At 45.7% G+C, this 20,870-nt stretch overlaps 1 protein-coding gene across 8 annotated transcripts in view; it reads right to left on the bottom strand.

The window, feature by feature from the left end:
* Nucleotides 1–2,042: 2,042 nt before the first annotated feature.
* Nucleotides 2,043–20,870, bottom strand: part of LOC137435598 (MAP/microtubule affinity-regulating kinase 3) — a 174,721-nt gene continuing 155,893 nt past the window's right edge. For all 8 annotated transcript variants that reach the window (XM_078784145.1, XM_078784146.1, XM_078784147.1 and 5 more), the window contains one exon: nt 2,043–4,012. In XM_078784145.1, coding sequence (XP_078640271.1) covers nt 3,667–4,012 — 346 coding nt within the window. In that variant the 3' untranslated portion in view covers nt 2,043–3,666. The remainder of the gene's footprint in view (nt 4,013–20,870) is intronic.

Genomic DNA, 20,870 nt, shown 5'->3' with positions numbered 1-20,870 from the left:
TGATTGACAATATTCGATACCTTTGCCACTCCATCAATCAAAGATGTAGAATGGGATAAGAGAGGCTCTGATGACATAGTCTACTCCATCACTGGCCCAGAACAAGCTCATCCAAAACTAAGTGATGCATTGAAGTCGCCCTCTTTTAAGCATCAACTGCCTCACTTCTTATCAAGAGAGTGGGCAAAAAGTAAATACGGAGCCATTATCCCACCAGAAGAGGGTTGGGAGTTATTGAACGGCTCCTACGATATTGTCTGGTTTGAGGGTCGGCAGCTACCCGAGAAGCTCAAGCTCGATGATGAAATGGAGAATGACAGCGATTGTGACTGTGATGATCACCTGTCTCCATCATCGGTCGATGAAGGTGACCGACTCGCTAATATCAGATGTCACTCATACAATGTAGCCTACATCCATTTGCTGTAATTTCATTGAAATGTTTGCCGATATTTTGGCTAACATGTTTACCGCTTGATTCATTTCATTACAGCCACTGCCAATTACTTTAACAAGATTCTTAAGACCCTTGGTCTCATTTATTTTCATTCTTAAGTAGTTGATTCTTCTTACACTTGCGGTCCTCTTTTGTTTCTGCCAAGTTCCGTGTTTGTACTCATTATTTTAATTAAAGCTATAATTGTCACTAATTAATGTCATTCTTAAGCTAATTAGTCTGATCTCTATTCATTATTAAGTCATGCTTCCATTCCTTGTAGGATGGGAGAAATCTGAAAATATGAGTTTGGTGCCCAGACTCGAAAATCTAAATAAATGTGTAATATGGTGCCACTTCAATAAGGTGCCAAGGGCACTAGTCTGATCTGGTGAAACTTAAGAATGAGCTTTTCAAGCTTTGGACCGATGGTACAATGGAACCACACCATTGAGAACTTTGTTCCCAATTGTCTAATTAAATCGGGCCGAGCTCTCAGTCAAAACCTTTAGCGCTTAGGTTGCGGGAGTGCTACGGCTCCCGCCAGGTAAGATAAAGAGGCCAATAACCCTCGCACTCTGTTCTCATCTCCCTCCGCAGATGGTCTGATTGGGTACCCATGTTGTGAAAGGCATAGGTTAAGTCTGCACCTTCTCTATTTTCTTTACTGTGTAAATATCGCTGCACTCTCAATTACTCGCAATTGCTTGTACATTTTGAATTGCAATCTCGCTTGTTGGTCCATTTTGATTACCATTGCTGTACATTAAAGTCCTTGAGTTCCCTCTCCCTTTGCATGATCCCGTATTCCCCATTTACACCATTGGTTCTCGTAATAATAAATCCCTCGTTAAACTTCCTTTTAAATCTGTCCGTGTTTGCCATTTCCCTGTTGATCCAGTGCTGTTCGCACATACGCTAGACTGGGAGGTTATAATTCCCCAATTGATTGGCTCATTCAAGTCCGGCATGCACCAGCGGTTGCTCGGCCGCCCTAATTAAGATAAGATTGGTGCATAGCCGAGGGCACGTCCCCCGATTGGAAAGCCACGTAGCGCAGGTAAACGGTGGTCAGACTGAGAACCTTGGGACCACGTGGTAGACCAAGTGGTGCTTGCAATTGCCTATCAACCCACTGTGGTACTGAGTTATTCATGATCGGTGGAATCCGGCCCGGTAAGTTTGAGGGGAACCGAGGATCCCCCTCGTAGTTGACCCAAACCCGTGGCTGTAACAATATTGTAAACCGAGAGGGGTTTAGGTTCGCCAAACGACTTGGCACGATGGAAAGTCCCCATTCGGCAGTTGGCTTTGCAGGCCACCTGCGCAGCTGGTCATTGCTGATGTTGAGGCCGAGAAATTTGAGAGGGTGAACCTCTTCCAGTGGGTTATGGTGCAAATAGATACATGGGTTTGTTTGACAATGTTTACCGAGAGAGGATGAGAATGTGAGATTTAGCTGGACTGGAGGACATATCTCAAGTGCTAGAACAGTACCTGCTCCGTTCTTAGAAAAAACTTTCAATTTAATCTGAAGTTCAACAAAATCTGCACCAGAAAATTAATTTGGGAATGGGAATTTGCAAATGAACAGCAGAAACATTCATAGAGTTTCACAGAGATTTTAATTGTGCATCTGCAAAAAACAATATCTGACGTGTTGTGTTGCAATGACCATTTGCAAGAACCCAATTATGGCGGTTCAAAAAGGCGAATGGCTGCATCCCGATGCCGGAAAGTACATACAATTACAATGCAAAATATTTACAGCAAAACACCTGTTGCCACGCATTAGCACAAGATCTACCTGCATTTGGTTTCACGACTGACTTCTCTCCCACTTTACACACCATTTTCAGTAAGTAGTCAACTCTTCTTCTTCTTCTTGGAAGCATTGCTTCCCAAATCGCTGTAGAAGAGGTGATTGTGAAACACGTCTGATGTAGTTATGGCATGTAGGCATGGCATGACATGGCATGTAGGAAGAGGCATGTAGAAAGAGCAAAAAACTTATGTTACACTCATTTGTACACAAGCAAATAACTCTGATGTCACCCAACTTATCATAATTACACCAACATGAAGAAAAAATACAAATAAAATGTCAGCAAAAAATAATAATTATTGGACTATTCTTATAATGTGGCATTAGTGCACTTTAGTGTGAAGAATTTGTTAATGCTTCGAGAACATCACAGCTTTCACAGGTCAGGTGATGCATCTTCAGAGCTCTGGGCAATGGCATTCCATAAGGAATGCAAGACATTATTTTGAGGTTGACAGCAGGGAAAAGGAAGAAATAAAAAAGGTATACCTTATCACCTGAGACCAAAACTCCTGATAAAAATCTTCACCCTGTGCATTGTTTTTTATCAACTCATTTCATGCCACTCACACCAAGGACCACGCAATCCCAAGAGACCTTTTTGGTAGCTCGTTTGCAGGAAATGATAGGCGGCGGCGGCGACGTTGCCAGGAGTTCATGTGTACAATGCAGTCGATGCATGGTCAATGGCATCGTCGTTTCTGGCGACGTAAACAGCCAGCTGTCCCCTTTTATCCATGGATGCCGATTTGAACACGCAAAATGAACGCTGGCGCTGCAGCTGCTTTTAGTTATGATCAATGAAAAATTCGATAAATAATTAATGCTGACATATCCTCCAGTGATTTGGGCACAGCTGCAAAGAGCGTCTGTGTTCATTTTCGTTAATTAAACGGACGCATGTCTTCCCCACATAGAGTGTGCAATTTAGCAATTGATTTGAAATCTTGTGTGAAACCTGAATGATATCTCACCGAAGGATATCAAAACAGACCTGTTATCATGCTTCGTATGAGAACGCACAAAGCCGAGAATGTATAGAATTTGAGAGCAAACCAATTCTGGTGACAAGATTGGAAGTCACTTAAACAAGGCAGTTATCATCTGATTAAAGCCAAGCCAGTGTCTAAATGAAAACCAGCATACCTGAGCCGGGTGTACCAAAAGAAAAAAAAAACATACCACTTTCACTCTCTGTACAGCAAGCATCCAGGAAATATGATATTAATGAGACATCAAGAAATGTACACAACTCAAAATGAAACAAACAATAATGAGGAAAATAGGAGTTAAACTTGAATGATGTTTATATTTTGGTGTTTTTTTGGGGGAATTGAGTGATCGACTTCACTTAAAAAAAAAGGATGAAAATGTTTCCTGTTGCAAGGTCAGCTGGTGGTCCATCTCAAAGTTTCAAATCATCTGCAATCTTCGAGGCAATGTTTTTGAAAGCGAAAGACGTGCCAGAGATACGTTTGAACCTGACCCCGTTGAGTGACAGCCGTGGAAGTTTGCACACCTCCATCTCCCACTGCACTCCATCCTCTCCGTGCCCCTCGCCGTGCAAGCAAAACAAAAGAAAGGCCTCGCGCTGTTCATAGTCACAGCCGTTGGCATCGAGCACATTGTGAATTTCACGCATCATTTCGGCCGGCTCCAGAGAGCTCGTGGTCCTCATATTCCACGTGAAGCGAAGGGAACGAGGTTTCGCTTCTTTCGTTTCTTCATGTAGATCTGTCGTGTTGATGCGGCTGAGGAGACAATCAATATTTCGTTTACACATATGTGCTAGTAAACTGCAAGTTCATATTTCATATTCTTAACCACAAAGAAGGGAACAAAACAGGGTGAAACTTCTGAATTGATCAGGAAATTTTTGTGGTGAAGGAACATCTTATGAATGAAATTGTGCTTGTTGTAATTTGGTAAAGAAGCCCAAAAGGAGAAGCTCGTGCCAAGTTTGATAATTCAATGAGTTAAAAAGTGAAGAAACAGCAATCATGCCGTCTCAATGTGAAATGTGTTTTAACCACATTTGCAGAGCACCCGTCTCCGGATCAGTCGAGTTTGTGTATTACTTGCTGAAAAAAGTATATTCTGTATATTACAAGAAGAATCTAAAGATGTTTGTGTGGTATGTGTCTAAAGGCGTCAAAAGGGTCTGAGGGAGTGGTCGGCAACCTTTTACGAGTGGTGGGCCAGATCATCCACCATTCGTCATGGGGCAGGCAGGAATGATAACTGTGTGAGTAGTCATTGGAGGTTAGAAGAGTTTATTTTTATTTCTGGTTAATTGCCTAAAGTGAGGTCTGTCTACAGTTTAAACATGCAATATCATGGTTTTCGTGTTGGTCTGTCAGTGCGAGCTCTGTGCCCACATTTTTGTGTGTGGCACGGAGAGTGCAATACAAAGGAAGTGAAAGCCGAGCATTCCTTGGGTCTGAAGTCCGAACCAAATAAGTCGATGCAGGCCCGATGGAATCTCTTTGTGGGCCAGATCCAGCCCTCGGGTCATAGGTTGCCTACCCCTGGTCTAAGATGTCTAACGGGTGTAAAGGTCCAAACGGCCGAAGGGACAAAGAGGGGAATGGGGTTGAAGGAGACCAAGGGGTCTAAAAAGTATATTCCAATGGTAGTTAGGGTATAAAGGGGTTTTAATGGGGTCTAAAGGGTGTAAGAAGTCTAAAGTGTCGAAAGTGTCTGAAGAGGATAAAAGTCTAAAGGGTCTTAAAAGGTATACAGGTCTAGATGTCTAAAAGGGTGTCAAGGTCTAAAGGGTATTAGACGTTGAAGGGTCCTATAAGGGTCTTAAAGGTTCTAAAGGTCTAAAGGGTATGTTCCAATCGTAGTTAGAGTTATAAAGGGGTCTATAGGGTCTACGGGGACTAAAGGGGATTAAAGGTCAAAATGGTGAAAGGAGTTTTAAGGGGTCTAAAGGGTCAAGGGGTCAAGGGGTCTAAGCATTCCAAGGGATGTAAAGGCATAAAGGGTCTAAGAGGTCAATAGGGTCGAAAGGGTCATAAGGTGTGTAAACGGTTCAAGGGGTCATAATGGGTGTAAAAGTTATGTTCTAGTGCTGGGCGATAATCGTGATGGAACGATAATCATGATTTAGATTTGCTATCGTGACAACAACAACAACAACAACAACAACAACATGCATTTTAAGGCCATTTTCCCTGCTAGAGCGGGGGTTAGCCTTGCGGTCCCCATGACAATCTTCTCCATTTTGCCCTATTTTCTGCATCTCTACTTGTTAACCCCCTTGTTGCCTGCATTTCTTCTTCCACCATCTTTAGCCAAGTCTTTCTCGGTCTTCCCCGTCCTCTGCTTCCTTTTACATTCATTTCCATCACTCTTCTCAACCAGTCACTTTCATCCTTCCTCAACACATGACCAAACCATCTCAACCTGTTCCTCTTCACAGCATCAATCACAGGCTCTATTCCCATCATCTTTCGCAATTCATCATTTGTCTTCCTCTCTCTCAACGATACTCCGCACATCCGTCGAACCATTCGCATTTCCACCCTTTCCAACCTTCGTTGCTGCTCTACGTTCATTACCCATGTCTCGCTCCCATAAATCATAACACTTCTCACACATGCAGCATACACCTTTCCCTTCAGCTTCAACGACACTCCCCTCATCATCAGCACGCCACTCAGTTCCCGAAACTTCTTCCATGCACATCTCACTCGAGCAACCGTTGCCGAGTCTGATCCACCTTCTCCATTCAGCATGTCTCCGAGGTAGCAAAATGTTTTCACACCTTCCAGCTTCACGCCGTCTCCAAGATCCAACTCAACATTTCATCCATCTGCAGCTCCCTCTGTGCACACCTTACATTTGAATGTAGCTGCCCACTGGTTAATGACCCTCTCAGACCACTACATTTTTGATGAACCCACTCAGCGCACATTGCACATTGAATGGAGTTCACTCCGACACCCTTCCTACACACAGCACAGGGCCACTTCCCAGTTCTTTCCACCTCACCACATGCTTTACCACTTGCCATCACCTTCGTCTTTCCGATATTCACCTTCAGACCTTTTGTCTCCATGCATTCCTTCCACGTGTTCATCTTTTCCTTCAGTCCATCCATACTTTCCGCAATCAACACCAGATCATCTGCATACAATAACTCCCACGGTAAACCCTCCTTTACGTTCTGAGCCAGCACCTCCATCACAGATACAAATAGTAGTGGACTTAGTACCGACCCCTGATGCACTCCCACCTTCACCTCAAACTCACCACTGTTCTCGTCCTTACAGCTGTGCGCGCTCTTTTGTACATTGCCATCACTACTCTGATCAACCATTCCTGCACTCCTAACTTCCTCAATGCTCATGTCAATACTTTGCGTGGAACCCGATCGAATGCTTTCTCCAGATCAACAAACCCAAGAAACAACTTCTTCCTCTTCTCCATGTACTTCTCCTGCAACTGCCTCACAATGAAAAGCACGTCTGTCGTTCCTCTTCCTGGCATGAATCCAAACTGCATTTCGTCGATCTTCACTTTCTTCCTTATCCTCCTCTCAAACACCCTTTCCAATACCTTCATTCCATGCTCCAATAACTTTATCGCTCGGTACGAGCCACACTCCAGAGGGTCACCTTTCCCCTTGTACAGAGGGACGAGGGTACTCAGTTCCCAATCCACTGGAATGCGGCCTTCTTTCACCACCAGATTACAGATCTCTGTCATTCTCTTCACACCCCAACTTCCTGCTGCCTTCAACATATCTCCCACAACTCCCGTCGGCCCTCCCACTTTTCTACCCTTCATTGCTTTTATCGCTTCCTCAACTTCCTTCTCAGTTATCTTCTCTGCCGGTCCTAAAACTGGGTTACTCTCTATGTTGCCATCCCATTCATTCTCTGTATTCAACAGCATTTCCATATATCTTTTCCATCTTCCTTTCATTCCATCTGGGTCGACAACGATTTGTCCCACTTCATCCTTCAAGCAACTCACCCCCATCACATCACACCTCTCTTTTGCTATCTGCTTTGCAATCCTGAATACTGCTTTCTGACCCTCTTCCGAATCCAAGCGTTCTCCGAACATTTTCCTACATGCCTCCTGTGCCTTTGCTACCTCTTTCTTTGCAGCCTTCCTGGCTGCCTTATAACTTTCATGCTCTGCTGTTTCTGCTCCCGTACCCTTCGCCTTCTGCCACTCCTTGAACTTCTTCCTCTTCTCGTCCATCCTCTTTCCAACTTCATCATCCCACCACCATGTTTCCGAGTGCCTCGGTGGTCCTTTTGTCCATCCACATACCTCACCAACGGCTCCCAAGAGACTAGCTTTCATCGACATCCAACCACTTTCAAGCTCAACCACATCATCCTCGACCCTACTCAGCCTCTCTTTTAATGCCTCCCTTACTGTCACCTCTTTCAACCTCCACACCTTCATTCTCGGTTGGTACTTCACCCGCCGAGCTCTCCTCGCACCTTTCACCCTTACGTCGCAGACAACCAAGTGGTGCTGTGAAACAGCCTCCTCCCCCGGGATCACCTTTGTGTCCCGGAGGTGCCCCCTATCTCGCCTATGCACCATCAGGTCGTCAACGGTTGTCGTCGACCCACCTGACGTGTATGTAACAAGCTTATTATCCTCTTTCTGGAACTGAGTATTACAAATCAACAAATCAGCTCCATCAACAAACTCCAAAATCCTTTCACCTTCTCCATTTCTCACACCATATCCGTAACCCCCATGAACTCCGTCAAAACCATCCATACTCCTTCCCACATGTCCATTTAGGTCTCCTCCTACCACAACAACTTCCTCATCTTTCACATTTTCCATCAGCTTCTCTATCGCACACCAGAACTTGTCCTTTTCTTCATCGCTTCGACCAACCTGCGGAGCATATCCCGAGATGACGTTCACCAAGAGCTTTCCAATCATCATTTTCACCATCATCAACCTATCACTCACTCTCGTCACACTCACCACACTGTCTACAAACTCCTCAGAAAACAGGACACCAACACCATTCACACCTTTTGGGCACCCTTGCCACACAAACTTGTATTTCTGTCCCTGCCTACCCTTCACCATTCTCACACCACTTCCCTTCCATCTCGTCTCTTGCACACAACATATGTCCACTCTTCTTCTGACCAATACTTCCACCACTTCTCCTGATCTCCCTGTCATTGTCCCTACATTCCATGTCCCAAACCTCAGAAACCGATCTCCACTTCGGGCTGTACCCTGCCCATATGTAGTTGTAATTGTCATGGTTCCCTTTTTGAGGCAATGTTTTTATGGCCGGATGCCCTTCCTGACGCCAACCCTCTTAGTCGTCTTTTACGACACGCAGGGATACGGTGTACCTATTCTTATCCAGGGTACACACCGTACACACGAACACAAGTGCGAAAAGTCGTTTTGCATTACAAGCACAAGTGTGTAAAGTGGTTTTGCAACACCAACACAAGTGTGGAAAGTGGATTTGCAACACTAACACAAGTGTGGAAAGTGGTTTTGCAACACTAATAAAAGTGTGGAAAGTGGTTTTGCAACACGACCACAACACGATCGTGACAACGATAATGGAAATTGATTATCGTGATAACTGCTGCGTATGCACAGGACGTAAATCGCATCTTCACCCCGTATATTCATGGTATATTGGCAACATTTAGCATTTCGTTTCTCTCAAAAGATACACCCGTATTAAATGCAGCTATAAATAAAGCAGGCAGGTGGGTGATACAATACAGTGCCTTTAGAAAGTATTCACACCCCTTGACTTCTTTCACATTTTTTTGTGTTTCAGCGTGAATTTAAAATGGATTAAATAGTTATTTTTGTCACTGATCTGCACATAATACCCCATAATGTCAGTGGAAATTTTTTTGAGAATTTTTCACAAAATAATTAAAAATGAAAAGTTTAAATGTCTTGAGTCAATTAGTATTCAATACCTTTGCTATGCCACTTAAAATTGAGTTCAGGTGCATCCAATTTCCTTTGATCATACTTGAGACGTCTCGATAACTTGATTGGAGTCCACCTGTGGCCAATTCAATTGATGGACATGGTTTGGAAAGAAACACACCTTTATATACAAAGTCCCACAGTCGACAGTGCATGTCAGAGCAGAAACTCTACCAAGAAATCCAAGGAACCCTCCGTAGAACTGTGAGGAGGCATAGATTTGGAGAAGGATATAAAATGATTTCTAGAGTGTTGAAAGTTCCCAAGAGCACAGTGAGTTCCATCATGAGGAAATGGAAAGAATAAGGAATGACACAGACTCTTCCTAGAGCTGGCCGTCCGACCAAACTGAGCACCCGGGCAAGAAGGAACTTGGTCAGGGAGGTGACCAACCAAGAACCCAATGACCACTCTGACAGAACTACAGTTCCTTGGCTGAGATGGGAGAACCTATCTGTAGCACTTCACAAATATAGGCTTTTTGGGAGAGTGGACAGACCAAAGCCACTACTGAGAGAGAAAAAAACAACAACACATGACAGCACAATTGGAGTTTGTAAAAAGGCACACGAAAGACTCAGATCATGAGGCAAAAGATTCTGTGGTCTGATGAGATGAAAAATTGAACTATTTGGTCTCGATGCAAAGCCACTACGTCCAGGGGAAACAACAATGAGTAAAAACTGCTCATCGCCCATCTAACACCATCCCTACCGTGAAGCATGCTTGGGGCAGCATTATGCGATGGGGATGCTTTTCAGAAGCAGGGACTGGAAGAATTGCAAGGATAGAGGGAACAATGAATGGAGGGAAAATACAGGAAAATCCTTGAGGAGAACCTGCTTCAGAGTGCAAAAGATCTTAGACTGTGGCGAAGATTTACATTCCAACACGACATTGACTCCATGCATACAGCCAAAGCAACAACAACGTGAAAGTCCTTGAGTGACCCAGCAAAAGACCAGATTTGAATCACATTGAGAATATGTGCAAGGACTTGAAGATTGCTGTTCACAGATGCTCCCCGTGAAACTCCTGAAATCCAGATGTGCAAAGCTGATACAGACATACCCCAAATGACTCAAATTCTTCGGGAAAATGCCAGGGGCACAGAAAAGGCCCCTTTATATGGTATGTGCCATGGGACAAAGTATAGAAAAGAAGGGGCATTCCATAGCTTGTAGAAAATGCCAAACAATAGAAAAGAAGGGACAATCAAAAAAATCTCATGTGCATGCGTATAATTCTTTCATCTAATCCAATTGTTGCCTATAATGTGTACACACATCGCGCTTCTCCAACACTTGTCCCGAAGAATACATCACACCAAACATGTCTGCAATTGGTTGGTGCATAGTACATCCTAACTTTATAAATTTTTAAAGCAAATTAGATTTCACACACATGCACATTATCTTATGTGTTTTCATTTTCAAGGTACACAGAAAACTTTATGTACTGATGGGTTTTAACCAATATATGTGACGCCCTCCCCTCCAAATCTTCCCCATCACCCATCCCTTTCAAATCTCCCCCCTTGCCCCCTCCCTCCTAAACTACCCCCTCACCCCTCCCCGCCAAGACGCCCCCTCGCCCCTCCCCTCCTAGAATCCTGCCTCACCCCTCCCCTCCAAATCTCCCCCATATCCCATCCCTTTCAAATCCCTCCCCTTGTCCCTTCCCTCCCAAACTCCCCCCTCACCCCTCCCCTTCAAATCTCCCCACCCTCATTGCTTCTCAATTTCCCCCCGCTCACTCCCCCTCCTCAAAGCGTCCTCCCCGCTTCTTCCCCCTTCAAACTCTCACCTCCATCTCCCCCAACCTTCTGCCTCGCTCTTCCCCCTCCTCAAATAACACCTCATTGTGGCTCACCCAATCACCATCAAACCTTTTGTCCGCCCCATCCTTCCCTTTCTCCGAGCTATTCTGAAATCTCTGACACACCTTCAACAGCTCTCCCTACCTCTTCCACCTCTTCCACATCTTACCCTACCCCTCCTCCCCCCTGTTCTGTATCTGATGCTCCCCCTTCCTCTTCATTAACGGTATGGACCTCAAACATCCGGGGCCTTCGTTCAAACTTAACCGATCTCTCCATACAGGTTGCTTCTGTCAAACCAGACGTGATCTGCTTAACAGAAACTTTCCTCCTTTATGATGTCTCTGATTCCATAGTATCTCTCCCGGGCTACTCCCTCCTCCGGTATGATAGACCTGAGCCTCGTCCTGGAGGCGGGGTTGCTATCTTTATCAAAAACTCTCTTCCTCACTCGCCCTGCACTGCACTCTCTCCACCTCACCCCCAGGAATACCTCTGGCTACGGCTTCCCCTTCGCTCCCACCTCTTGTTCATATGTGTGTTGTACCGTCCACCAAACAGTGATGACTCCATCTACATCTCGCTGTCTGATGATATGGACCAACTTCTATCTACTCATCCCAACTCTCTCTTCCTCATATGTGGTGATTTCAACTGTCATCATGCCAGTTGGCTGGGTGTGGGTACCTCTCTCACCAGCCATGGCTCCTCAGCAAAGGACTTCTGCGACTCACTGGGACTGACACAATCTGTCAATTTCCCGACCCGGATCTCAGTCAACGGAACATCTTCTCTTCTGGACTTGGTTATGACTAACTTCCCTGAAAATGTCTGCTGCTCTTCTTCTGCTCCGATCGGAACATCTGATCATGTCCTTGTTAAAGTGGACATCTCTCTGACCATCCTCAGGGAGCCTGCTCAGCGTCGACGAGTCTGGCATTTCACTCAGGCCAACTGGCACGGTCTTCAAGCAGCCATCAATCATCTGGACTGGTCTCCCATCTCTACCACCTCTGACATCAACTCATCCTGGGAATTCTTCCAAAGTAAATTGCTCTCTCTCATGCACAGATTTATCCCATCTCGTCTTCAGTTGTCATACCCTTCCTCCCGTCCATGGTACACGGAATCTTGTGGTGAGGCTGTTGCCCAGAAACAACTTGCCTTCGTCTCCTGGAAAGCAAATCCAACGGAAGGAAATCTCATTTCCTTTCACAAAGCCCGAAACAAGTGTGTGTCCACCCTCAGGAGAGCCAGGAAACAATATCTCTCCGTTCTCAAGACCGAACTCTCTTATCTGTCTCCCTCTTCCAAATCCTGGTGGCGTCTGGTCAAATCCGTTTCTGGTGTTTGTTCCCCCTCCATCCCCTCCCTTACCTCAAACGGCTACACAGCTGACTCCGCACGTGAAAAAGCTGAATGCCTCAACTCTGTGTTTGCCTCTAAATCTTGTGTCCCAAACCCATCCCTCTCTGTACCCACCATACCCAGTCGTACCCTGCTGCTCCTGGACTCCGTGTCCTTTCCTCCTGACAAGGTGGAAAAGTTTCTGTCAACCCTCGACTCTGATTCTGCAACTGGACCCGACGGCATCAGCCCACGGGTCCTAAAATCCTGCTCTGCTGCTCTATCTCACCCTCTCTCTGTTCTCTTCACCCTCTCTTTTGCTCAAGGTCAACTGCCATCTGCTTGGAAATCAGCCAACATCACCGCTTTGCACAAAAAAGGTGCAAAAACAGATCCTAGCAACTACAGACCAATCAGCCTTCTCCCAATTATCAGCAAAGTCATGGAATCCATCATTGCTTCTGATATGAAATCTTTCCTCTTCTCCAATGGCTTGATCTCTGATCATCAATTTGGTTTCAGACCAGGTCACTCTACTCTGGACATGCTGCTTCTGCTGTCTCAACAATGGATGGAGGTCCTCAATGCCAAACAGGAAATTAGAGCTGTCTCCCTCGACATATCACGTGCCTTCGACACGGTCTGGCACCCCGCTCTGCTCACCAAACTCTCCTCTTTTGGTATCCATGGAAATCTCCACGCATGGCTGGCGGACTTCCTCTCTAGTCGTTGTCAACGTGTGGCCCTGAATGGGTTTCTCTCATCTCCTCTTCCTGTTCAGGCTGGAGTTCCCCAAGGCAGTGTTCTGGGCCCCGTGCTTTTTCTGGTCTTCATCAATGATCTCTCTGACTCTCTCGAAAATCCTCTCTATCTCTTTGCTGATGACTCCACTCTCTGCCGCTCCATTCCTCTTCCCTCAGATCGGCAGTCTGCTGCCTCCTCACTCTCTGAAGACCTGGACAAAATCACAGACTGGTCAAACAAGTGGAACATGTCTTTCAATCCTGACAAATCTCACACTCTTACTATGTCTCTCCGAAAAGATCGACTGGACAACCCTCCCATCTACTTTCTCAACAATCCTCTCCAAGAAGTTCTGTCGCTCAAGATTTTGGGTCTCACTATCTGCCATGATCTTTCTTGGGAAAACCACATTTCCAAGCTGGCCTCCAAAGCCAGTCGCCGACTGGGCATCCTCCGTCGTGCGAAGTCCTTCCTCGGCACACCTGAGCTCCTCACCACATACAAGGCTTTCATCCGCAGCTCAATGGAATACTGTTCTCCCCTATGGGCCGGTGCTCCTGCCTCACACCTAGCTCGGCTTCACGCTGTTGAAACCAAAGCTTTCAGAATTATTGGAATCTCCCGCGATGAAGCTATCTCTGAGGGCCTTTCACTCACTCACCGCAGGCAGGTAGGTGGTCTTTCTGTCTTCTACCGACTCCTCTCCGGCCTTGCACCCCCAGCTCTCTCTGTGCTCTGTCCCCCAAATATTCCTACAGGTCGCACAAGATCTGCCAGCAACCCTCTGATGGTTAAACTGCCGAAATCTCGGCTCTCCGCTCACCTTCACTCTTTCATTCCTCTTTTCTCCCGCCTCTGGAACAAACTCCCTCACTCCCTTCAATCCCACTCCTCCCTCCAGGTCTTTAAAACAGCTGTTCACCACCATCTCTTATCTTCCCCCATCCAAAACCTTGATCTTTTCTACCCCCGCTAATTCACCCCAGATCCACCTTGTTTGAAATTCCAACTTCTTTCCTGGAAGTCCTGGCAGTGTCCATATGTTTTATACCTCTCCCACTGCCCCCTTCCCACGCCCCCCCCCCCCAAAGCCCTCGCCCTCTCTCAGATCTCTCGATGTCTCCATGTCTCTCGGTCCCTGCTCTCAAATGTTGTGTTTGTGTCCTTCCCCCTCTCTCCCCATCTTGTCTACCGCTCCCTATGTTATATGTTTTATGTGTCGGTTTGTCTTTCTGTGTGATTAATTGTTCGCTCTTTCACGAGCCTCGATATTGTATACAAAAAAAAAAAAAAAAAATGTAGGGCACCCATCCTCCCCCTGCAGACCATTGGGCGAGCAACTTATATATATATCTTTTGTAATAAGAGGTATAAAGTGTGTATATATCTATATTTATATATAGTACACGTTCGTTCGGCATCAGATATAAAGCTTGTAGCAAAATTTCATCAAAACTGTGTGTGTAGTTTCGGAGAAGAGTGCAAATACCTATTTCGGGGGGTAAATATCCCCCTCCCCCGTAAACCCCGTTAATGTGCTCAGATTTTGATGCGATCAATACACCTTCGTTAGGGATCAGATATGAAGCTTGTCGCCAAGTTTCATCAAAATCGTGTGTGTAGTTTCGGCGTGTGTGTAGTTTCGGAGAAGAGAGCAAATAACTATTTTGGGGATCAACCCCCCCCCTCCCCCCCTCGCCATTTTGAATTTGTTTCAAAAGCCATTAACTAGAACTATTGGCCGATGTACATTCCAAGTTTCAAAGGATAGCCTTAGAGATATGAGCGCCAACACATTTTGGAAGGACGGACGGACAGACACCAACGTGAATTTGAGGGTTTTCTCAATAAAAATCAAGGCTGTGGAAACGGACATTGGTGAAATTTGGAACATATTACCTCGATGTACAAAGTATTTCCTTCTGAAATCTGCAGCCAATTTCATCCAGTAGAAACCGAGAAACGAATTTTCAGTCCCCATGTTAAAGCTGAGAATGAAGGTGTGGAGGTTGAAAGAGGTAAGGGAGGCATTAAAAGAGAGGCTGAGTAGGGTCGAGGATGATGTGGTTGAGCTTGAAAGTGGTTGGATGTCAATGAAAGCTAGTCTGTTGGGAGCCGTTGGTGAGGTATGTGGATGGACAAAAGGACCACCGAGGCACTCAGAAACATGGTGGTGGGATGATGAAGTTGGAAAGAGGATGGACGAGAAGAGGAAGAAGTTCAAGGAGTGGCAGAAGGCGAAGGGTACGGGAGCAGAAACAGCAGAGCATGAAAGTTATAAGGCAGCCAGGAAGGCTGCAAAGAAAGAGGTAGCAAAGGCACAGGAGGCATGTAGGAAAATGTTCGGAGAACGCTTGGATTCGGAAGAGGGTCAGAAAGCAGTATTCAGGATTGCAAAGCAGATAGCGAAAGAGAGGTGTGATGTGATGGGGGTGAGTTGCTTGAAGGATGAAGTGGGACAAATCGTTGTCGACCCAGATGGAATTAAAGGAAGATGGAAAAGATATATGGAAATGCTGTTGAATACAGAGAATGAATGGGATGGCAACATAGAGAGTAACCCAGTTTTAGGACCGGCAGAGAAGATAACTGAGAAGGAAGTTGAGGAAGCGATAAAAGCAATGAAGGGTAGAAAAGTGGGAGGGCCGACGGGAGTTGTGGGAGATATGTTGAAGGCAGCAGGAAGTTGGGGTGTGAAGAGAATGACAGAGATCTGTAATCTGGTGGTGAAAGAAGGCCGCATTCCAGTGGATTGGAAACTGAGTACCCTCGTCCCTCTATACAAGGGGAAAGGTGACCCTCTGGAGTGTGGCTCGTACCGAGCGATAAAGTTATTGGAGCATGGAATGAAGGTATTGGAAAGGGTGTTGGAGAGGAGGATAAGGAAGAAAGTGAAGATCGACGAAATGCAGTTTGGATTCATGCCAGGAAGAGGAACGACAGACGTGCTTTTCATTGTGAGGCAGTTGCAGGAGAAGTACATGGAGAAGAGGAAGAAGTTGTTTCTTGGGTTTGTTGATCTGGAGAAAGCATTCGATCGGGTTCCACGCAAAGTATTGACATGGGCATTGAGGAAGTTAGGAGTGGAGGAATGGTTGATCAGAGTAGTGATGGCAATGTACAAAAGAGCGCGCACAGCTGTAAGGACGAAGGACGGGAACAGTGGTGAGTTTGAGGTGAAGGTGGGAGTGCATCAGGGGTCGGTACTAAGTCCACTACTATTTGTAGCTGTGATGGAGGTGCTGGCTCAGAACGTAACGGAGGGTTTACCGTGGGAGTTGTTGTATGCAGATGATCTGGTGTTGATTGCGGAAAGTATGGATGGACTGAAGGAAAAGATGAACACGTGGAAGGAATGTATGGAGACAAAAGGTCTGAAGGTGAATATCGGAAAGACGAAGGTGATGGCAAGTGGTAAAGCATGTGGTGAGGTGGAAAGAACTGGGAAGCGGCGCTGTGCTGTGTGTAGGAAGGGTGTCGGAGTGAACTCCATTCAGTGTACAATGTGCGCTGAGTGGGTTCATCAAAAATGTAGTGATCTGAGAGGGTCATTAACCAGTGTGGCAGCTACATTCAAATGTAAGGTGTGCACAGAGGGAGCTGCAGATGGAGGAAATGTTGAGTTGGATCTTGGAGACGGTGTGAAGCTGGAAGGTGTGAAAACATTTTGCTACCTCGGAGACGTGCTGAATGGAGAAGGTGGATCAGACTCGGCAACGGTTGCTCGAGTGAGATGTGCATGGAAGAAGTTTCAGGAATTGAGTGGCGTGCTGATGATGAGGGGAGTGTCGTTGAAGCTGAAGGGAAAGGTGTATGCTGCATTTGTGAGAAGTGTTATGATTTATGGGAGCGAGACATGGGTAATGAACGTAGAGCAGCAACGAAGGTTGGAAAGGGTGGAAATGCAAATGGTTCGACGGATGTGCGGAGTATCGTTGAGAGAGAGGAAGACAAATGATGAATTGCGAAAGATGATGGGAATAGAGCCTGTGATTGATGCTGTGAAGAGGAACAGGTTGAGATGGTTTGGTCATGTGTTGAGGAAGGATGAAAGTGACTGGTTGAGAAGAGTGATGGAAATGAATGTAGAAGGAAGTAGAAGACGGGGAAGACCGAGAAAGACTTGGCTAAAGATGGTGGAAGAAGAAATGCGGGCAAGGGGGTTAACAAGGAGAGATGCAGAAAATAGGGCAAAATGGAGAAGATTGTCATGGGGACCGCAAGGCTAACCCCCGCTCTAGCAGGGAAATGGCCTTTAAAATGCATGTTGTTGTTGTATGTTAAAGCTGCATTCAGAGAAACGATCCCATATAAAGGGAGGGGGAGAGCTTTGCGCCTGCCTTTGATTGGATATTTTCACACTTCTTTTTTAATTACTTTGAAAAATAAAGAATAAAAAATTCCACCTTGACATTGTGGGGTATTATGTGTAGATGGGTGACAAAGATATGGGTTATAAACAATCCATATAGAGTCCACAAATAATCTGGTAGCCAGGAAAATCTGAGAGGTAATGGGTTACATCATCCATATGTCCTCGCTATGGGAGCGATGTCCTTCCTCAGATGTGGCGACTAAAACTGCACACAATATTCTTAATGAGGCTTCACCAAATTCCTGAACATACATAATACTACCTCTTTTGACTTATAATTTATCTCCATACGAATAAAACCTAAAACCCTGTTAGCATTCCCTGTAGCTGCCTGGCATTGTGCTGTCTGCTTATTCCTCCTCTCCCTTATCTATTTCCACCCCCAGATCAGTATCCTTTGCGACATGTTCCAAGATTGCCCCTCGCATTACTATCTCAGGCATTTCCATCCGGGTCTGTGTGTTTGTCTGTGAACACAATATCTCAAAAACATTGTGGACAGATTTGGACAAAACTTTGTGGAGAGGTTGGGTGTGTGAAAAGCACAAAATGATGAGATTTTGTTGAAGATCCGGATCCAATAATTTCTTCAGTGATTCTTCACCATTGAGTGACAGGGCTAAAACTGATATACAACACAACACAACATGCATTTTAAGGCCATTTTCCATGCTAGAGCGGGGGTTAGCCTTGCGGTCCCCATGACAATCTTCTCCATTTTGCCCTATTTTCTGCATCTCTCCTTGTTAGCCCCCTTGCCCGCATTTCTTCTTCCACCAACTTTAGCCAAGTCTTTCTCAGTCTTCCCCGTCCTCTACTTCTTTCTACATTCATTTCCATCACTCTTCTCAACCAGTCACTTTCATCCTTCCTCAACACATGACCAAACCATCTCAAACTGTTTCTCTTCATAGCATCCATCACAGGCTCTATTCCCATCATCTTTTGCAATTCATCATTTGTCCTCCTCTCTCTCTCAACGATACGCCGCACATCCACTGAACCATTCGCATTTCCACCCTTTCCAGCCTTCATTGCTGCTCTACGTTCATTACCCATGTCTCGCTCCCATAAATCATAACACTTCTCACACATGCAGCATACACCTTTCCCTTCAGCTTCAACGACACTCCCCTCCTCATCAGCACTTTCCTTTTTTTTTATTTTATGTATACAGAATCGAGGCTCGTGAAAGAGCTAACATTTATTTCACAAACAAATCAAACAGACAAACAAAATATATAACAAGAGGGAGCGGAAGACAAGATGGGGAGAGAAGGGGAAGCACACAAACACAACATTTGAGAGCAGGGAGATGTGTGGGAGGGAGGGGGCTTGGGGGGAGAAGGCGTGGGAAGGGGGGGGGGTGGGACATGTATAAAACACAAGGACACCAAGGACTTCCAGGACAGAAGTTGGTATTTCAAAAAAGTGGATTTGGGGTGAAATTAGTGGGGGTAGAAAAGATCAAGGTTTTGGATGGGGGAAGATAACAGATGGTGGTGAACAGCTGTTTTAAAGACCTGGAGGGTTGAGTGGGATTGAAGAGAGTGAGGGAGTTTGTTCCAGAGGTGGGAGAAAAGAGGAATGAAGGAGTGAGGGTGAGCAGAGAGTCTTGATTTTGGCAGTTTAACCATAGGACGGTTGCAGGCAGATCTTGTGCGACCTGTAGGAATATTTGGGGGACAGAGCCCAGAGAGAGCTGGTGGGGGGGCAAGGCCAGAGAGGAGTCGGTAGAAGACGGAAAGACCACCAACCTGCCTGCGGTGAGTGAGTGAAAGGCCCTTGGAGTTAGCTTCATCGCGGGAGATTCCAATGATTCTGAACGCTTTGGTTTCAACAGCGTGAAGACGAGCTCGGTGTGAGGCAGGAGCACCAGCCCAGAGGGGAGAGCAGTATTCCATTGAGCTGTGGATGAAAGCCTTGTATGTGATGAGGAGCTCAGGTGTGCCAAGGAAGGACTTCGCATGACGGAGGATGCCCAGTCGGCGACTGGCTTTGGAGGCCAGATTTGAAATGTGGTTTTCCCAGGAAAGATCATGGCAGATAGTGAGACCCAAAAGCTTGAGTGACAGAACTTCTTGGAGAGGATTATTCAGAAAGTGGATGGGAGGGTTGTCCAGTCGGTCTTTTCGGAGAGACATCGTAAGAGTGTGAGATTTGTCAGGATTGAAAGACATGTTCCACTTGTTTGCCCAGTCTGTGATTTTGTCCAGGTCTGCAGAGAGTGAGGAGGCTGCAGACTGCCGATCTGAGGGATGAGGAATGGAGCAGAGAGTAGAGTCATCAGCAAAGAGATAGAAAGGATTTTCAAGAGTCAGAGAGATCATTGATACCCCCATTCCACTTATGCCGATCGACCCCGATCTGCACAACGGGAACGATCCTATTTGGAACGGGATCAATCGGCATGATCGTAAACGGAACGTCTTCGATCTTTGTCGATCGGGACAAAAAAATAGATCGGGGCGATTTTTTTAACATGTTTAAAATTTCCATCCCGATCTGAAATAGCGGGACTGATCGTGATTACAGCGTGAATGCAACGTAGTCCATCGGAATGATCGTAGTTAGAACGGCTTGATCGTAGTTAGAACGGCTTGATCGTGATTACAGCGTCGTTGCAGCGGGAGGATTATCTTGTGCCGTTTCGACGACGATCGTTACCTATCCGTCCCGCTCCAATGCCGATCAAAGCCGCTGTATATAAATCTGTCCGGATTGCATCAGCCTCACCCGATCAAGTATTTCGACACGACAATTTTTGTCAACGTTGTTAAGTGGAATTGATAACTGCATGAGCCAAATTGCATTGCCCAATAACCCCATGGTCTAAAATTAAAAGCGGTACAAGTTAAACAAATATTATTAATGATCAATTTTACCGCTTTTAATTTTATGACCTTTTAATTAAGTGAATGCAAACTTTGATCCCCTCTACCCAGCAAAAACTTGTCAAATTTTTAGCTTTTATTTTGAAGACCTTTCATTTTGCAATGCATTTTCATCCCCTCAACCCTTCTGTCAACCATGGCCGGACCCAGAACTGAGGGGCTCTTCTTCTTCTTCTCATTCTTCTTCTCACTTGAGCAGCTCTTCTTTCATTAATTGCATATTGTTGGAGAAGTAGAGCGAGCTGCAGACGGCCATGTCTCTGATGTTGATCCATGGCTGTCTTCGACGATACTGATGATCGGCAAGCAAATCGGGCCCTATTTATACGGATCGGGACCTGAAATCTGCTTTTTAGTCGGCTTAAAGACGGGAATAGAGCGTAGTTAGATCGGTTTGGTCGGGAATGACGTAGTTGAAACGGCAATAGATCGGCAGCATCGGCGTTAGATCAGTTTTAGATCGG

This window comes from Myxine glutinosa, chromosome 9 (assembly GCF_964187855.1).
Source record: "Myxine glutinosa chromosome 9, kmMyxGlut1.1, whole genome shotgun sequence".
Lineage (NCBI taxonomy): Eukaryota > Metazoa > Chordata > Myxini > Myxiniformes > Myxinidae > Myxine > Myxine glutinosa.
This window is presented reverse-complemented; position numbering and strand designations above follow the sequence as displayed.